The sequence below is a fragment of the Vitis riparia genome, chromosome 13, assembly GCF_004353265.1.
Source record: "Vitis riparia cultivar Riparia Gloire de Montpellier isolate 1030 chromosome 13, EGFV_Vit.rip_1.0, whole genome shotgun sequence".
In the NCBI taxonomy this organism is placed as follows: Eukaryota; Viridiplantae; Streptophyta; class Magnoliopsida; order Vitales; family Vitaceae; genus Vitis; species Vitis riparia.
Window position 1 is genome coordinate 21,092,802 of NC_048443.1, and position 4,864 is coordinate 21,097,665.

At 32.9% G+C, this 4,864-nt stretch overlaps 1 protein-coding gene across 3 annotated transcripts; it reads right to left on the minus strand.

The window, feature by feature from the left end:
- Positions 1 to 970: 970 nt before the first annotated feature.
- LOC117929368 (annexin D3-like) lies at positions 971 to 3,871 on the minus strand. Of its 3 annotated transcripts, XM_034849661.1 has the most exons (7): positions 3,605 to 3,871; positions 3,321 to 3,466; positions 2,734 to 2,961; positions 1,825 to 2,037; positions 1,644 to 1,733; positions 1,372 to 1,494; positions 1,161 to 1,249 (listed from the first exon to the last, which is right to left on the minus strand). In XM_034849661.1, exons 1-6 carry the CDS (start codon positions 3,684 to 3,686, stop codon positions 1,408 to 1,410), a joined length of 846 nt encoding a protein of 281 aa, XP_034705552.1. In that variant the 5' UTR covers positions 3,687 to 3,871; the 3' UTR covers positions 1,161 to 1,249; positions 1,372 to 1,407. The 3 variants fall into 3 exon arrangements, with proteins under 3 accessions (XP_034705551.1, XP_034705552.1, XP_034705553.1); XM_034849660.1 differs by lacking the exon at positions 1,372 to 1,494 and having other exon boundaries at positions 971 to 1,249; XM_034849662.1 differs by lacking the exon at positions 1,161 to 1,249 and having other exon boundaries at positions 1,335 to 1,494.
- Positions 3,872 to 4,864: the final 993 nt, after the last annotated feature.

A 4,864-nucleotide genomic window follows, 5' to 3' on the forward strand; every position in this document is an offset into this window, starting at 1 on the left:
AAAGATACCACTATCCTCGAATCTTCCTCTACTAGAATATTAGAGAGATCCTCAACTTTTGCTATTGTTTAGCCTTCCAATAAAGCTAAAGTCTCTTACTCAGTGGCTAGTTCTTCTCCAACATATTTCAAGAGGGTTAGTACTAGTGTTCCAACATGATTCATGGTATACACATAGGAGTTCGCTCAAATACCACAAAGTTGTCGACCAAGAGGATGAAGAAAAATAGAATAAATTCCACAATGACTTAAAGGTGCTTAGTCTATCATAAAAACTTTTCTAATTATATTTCTTTTTAGTCCATAATAAGATAGTACTAGCAATGCACCAAATAACTTTATACATCTAGGAAAGCTTCCAAAGAATTGATCAAAAGTAGTTAGCATCTCCACCACACTTCTAGTTGGAACTCAATCAATCCCTATAAGTTTCAACATTCAATGCCATAATGTCAATACCGCATCGAGCAATGTAGACATAGATGATCCATTAATTCCCTTATCTTCTTATGCGTAATGCATCACTCTAAGTTGTGGTTCTTGTAAAGTCTCCTCTTCTATTGCAATTCTTTTGTATTAACCTTCTATTTACCACCTGCCATGTGAAGGGCTTGACTTTTGAATGAGTTTTAGATTTTTAGACAATTTGTAAGGGCAAAGAGATCATTCAAGTCGATGAGACCAAAAGAGCTTTAATTAAAAAAGAATGAATTGAAGTGGAGGATATCAAGGATCGAACCCTCTCATAAGGAAAAGTGAATGAAAAATATGGATTGACTAAAATCAACATCAAAAGAGTAAATTAATTATTCTATTTCATGGTCCAAAAGGCTTTGAAGGTTGGAAATGGCTGCTTAATTAGTTTGATTAGCTGATTAAGACCATATATATACTTGGGTTTACGGTCAAACTTTTAAGATAAACATTCAGAAGGTTCTTATAATTCAACTTTTGCGGGCTATAATGGGGACTTAGGGAAATATATCCCGAATAAAGCTAGTTTTCCGTGATTTAGAACAACAGCAGACACTTGGTCGAGAGAATCAAATTTTGGCTCCAATCAAGGCCATCAAGAAGCTTTTGTTAACCCCTGATGCATCACGTCTAACTACATCATCGAGACTGGTGTTGTTCATTTTGAAGTACTCTTCTTTGATTTTCGTCATATCAATTTCAGCCCGAGTCACAATTGCTCTTGTCAATGAATCTTCATCTCTAGTCCAGTACCCACCAGTGGAGGCTCTAATGACCTGATGATGGATCATGCAATAGAGAAAGATAATGCTCATGAGAAGCTTACATATTAAGCTTTAATAAAAGAAATACGAACTTTCATGGAAGAAGAAAGTCTTCCATTGGAATAGTTTCAGACCTTCTTGAACATCCAATGGCATGCATTAAAGCAACTTCAACAAACGTTTAGAAGTTGTTTATGTGCACACCTAAATTGACTCACAAATGGCAAAACCACATTAATCTTGCTGTGTTTGGTTTGCTGAGACAAAAAGGGGGAGAGAGGAGAAATTTTTTTAGCCTAACAATAGTTTGGAACAAGACTAACAACTTGGATTTCTATTTTTTTCAGGAACCAATACAACATCAAAGGTAAGATCCAAAGTTTTAGCCTAACTATTTTTCCATCACCTCAGCAAAATGTTTCTCTAGGGAAACAATGCACAAAATTACTCCTCGCAATATAGAGCCCAAATCACCATTTCCACTTCTATTAATGGCCTGTCAAAAATTTATAAAATCTAATTTTTAGTATTAAAAAAAAAGGAAAAGAAAGGAATTAATCTACCTATTGATTGTCTAGAAGTCAAACCTGATCAATAGCAACTTCGTAGCCTTGCTTGTAGCACACAAAAGTTGCTCTAAGTTGAAAGAAATTCCTTGTTGTCAGTATCCACACAACATCATCATGATCTAATTGGTTCTTTTCAATGGCTTCATGTAGCTTAGCTGCCTCAGATTTTGCAAGATTAAAGTCCACCAATTCTCTATCATCCCTGTATGAGCTCACTAGACCCACTAGAAGCTGTGCATCACGCACAATACAAGTCAATCTAGGGAGTGAAAACGTATAATGCTAGAAGATTATAACAATGGTATATATAAATTATACCAACCCATTTCCTCCCATATAAATAGTATCTGCTTTGTACTTAATGAATACACATGGTTTTAAAACATGTCTACACTAAGAGGAGTCTACTATATATTATAATCACCCTACCACCTTGGCAAACACAATGTCCTTGTTATGTCATTTGCACGAGTTTGTGAAGCCAAATAAATGGACATCCCTTGTAGAATCAGACAAACAAAGTCACACACCAGGATTAAGAGTCACCTTTGATATTAGTCCGTAACATGCTCCCATATACATATTGTTTGCTCTGGGTTTAATAAGTTATTGGAGCTTTAAAACACATTTATACCATTAAGAGAATTTCAATTTATATATATAGCATTGGGAACTTTTTCATACGTGGGAAATCACATAAATAGCACACATAATGGTCCTTGTATCATATGCATACCTCCTATGTATTAGGATTAAGCTTATTTTGACATGCTTTTCTGTTGATGAAAAGTCCTGAATTTGAAATGGTAAGCCCAATATTAATGATAAGTAATCATGGTGAAATGATACTGTCAAAGCTGTAACTTAAATTAGTTTGATATAATATTATTGACTCAAATTAATTAGTAGTCTAACATGATATATCACCTTTTGGAGAGAAGTTGAGATGTTGGATGTGATGTCTTCTTCCAGAGAGCATTCATATAAAGAGCAGTAAGCCTGCCTCACTGCCATTAGATGGTTCGGGGATGATGCACATGCTATCTCTACCAATACCTGCAACTGATTTATTTTCTTCCTCTTCCTTGTCAAGGCATTGTTTGCCAATATCGCATCCCTTTCGGGGGCTTCATTCATCCACAAGATCATTGCTGTCTGTTATCAAACATTTATTATATAGTTATGAATAACTCATTCATCAATTCGTACATGACTAAGAACTATGTAAAAATTTGAACCATTTATAGGTCCATAACTATTGATAAGTTGTACCAATCTGGAGATCCAAGGGACAATAAGATTTGTCAGAGGGAAAGAAAACTAATCTATTTTTAAGAGCATTTCACTCTATTAGAATGATAGTCATAAATCTACCATATTATCTGACCAGCTCCATTCAAACTATTGATTAGACATGTAATTAGAACCATTAATTGCCATTCATATAGCTCATGTATATAACCAAAATCAAACATCCTCCATAAAATTAGGGCTAAGTTAAGAACACAAAGTACCTTGAGCACACCAGAAAGTTTAGATTGAAGATGATCGATGATGGACTCTTTATAAAGCTGTTGATAAGTGTCTTTGATCTGCTTCCTTTGGATTGCATTCCTGTGTCCCAATATCCATACTATCACTTTTTCATCCACTTCTCTCCCTACCCATATCCACAGAACCAAGAAAAAATTAACCAAGAGGATTTGAACTTCATACAATCATTACATTATGTTGATCTATATGCATCAAAAAACTGAACAGATAAATGAAGGCAGAAGAAAAGAAAAAGAAGAAAGACCTTGTAAAGCTAGACTAAGTCTCTCACTATCTTGGGCTGGAGAAGGAATTGAATCAGGCAGTCTAAGTGAAGCCATTCTCATGTTTTTGCTTTGGGAAAGCTAGAAACAGACTCAACTTTATATAGAAAAGATGCTATTGGGGGTCACCTTTAAGTCTTTGTTCTGACAACCTGGGTGCTTAAACTTTTTGTTCCTTCTTTTTCAATTTTATAATTTTGTAACTTTATTCTTTTGCTAGACCCACTTAGAAGTCATATTTGAATAAATTCCAAACGTAACACTCCTTTAGTGAACAAGCATCATTCTTATATATATTACTTCTTTTGAGATTTCAATACTAGAAAAAAGAATATATCTAAATGAAAATTTGAGTTGAAAGAAGTAATTTTTTCCTTCAAATTAGATCAATCAAGAAGATAATCAAATCTAATTGAAAAGTAACTAGATTACATTGAGAAGTAATTTTGTTCATGCGCTTCCCACAAGATCATTATAAATCTTATTGATTAAGATTAATTTTCATTTGATGAAATGACTTAAAGTAAAAGTGCTCCTTCCGTATGCAGTAGTCCAATCCATATTTCTTTTCTAAATCCTTTCTCAATTATTAGTATAGGTATTGATTTAATGCTACATTGACAAGTATAGATTGTCCGTCAATCATTGTCATGAGATAAAATATTCTCTTACAAAATATTAGTTGGCTACTTTCGTATATGGTAAGTTTCTTTGTTCCATATATAGGAGTGATATACATTTTTTTTCCATTGTTGAGTAAGACCCAGTATTTGAAATATTAGTAAACATGGATATATCGATATTTGAATTTTACAGATATATCAGAAATATCGATGGATATTTTTACACAAATATTGGTGAGACGAAAATTATTCAAAATTGATGGGAATGCTTGAAAAACTTCAAGGAATGATAAAATAAGCAAGAATACACATGTTAAAATTATTTTGTAAGTGTAATTGAAATAAATATGGTAAAAAAAAATATCGATAAATATAGATATATTGATAGATTTAATACTCGGATTTTAAGAATATAAAATATGAATTTTGGAATTGCACACTTAGAAAGCTAGAATTGAGTTAAGAAATATTTGCCTTTATTAAATGAAAACAATCTATATATAAACATAATACATATGACATTATAATAGTCCTTAATACCAAAATGAAGATCAATGTGGTTTCATCATATTGTTAGATGAAGGGAATCCATCCTGTTAAAAACAATATTCATACTAG

Excerpts from the sequence above, each read along its gene's own strand:
- LOC117929368 (XM_034849660.1), bottom strand. The coding sequence starts at position 3,686 with ATGAGAATGGCTTCACTTAGACTGCCTGATTCAATTCCTTCTCCAGCC. Across the intron at positions 3,467-3,604 it reads ACTTAGTCTAGCTTTACAAG|GGAGAGAAGTGGATGAAAAA; the intron begins GTCTTTCTTCTT and ends GGATATGGGTAG. Across the intron at positions 1,734-1,824 it reads ACGAAGTTGCTATTGATCAG|GCCATTAATAGAAGTGGAAA; the intron begins GTTTGACTTCTA and ends AATTTTTGACAG.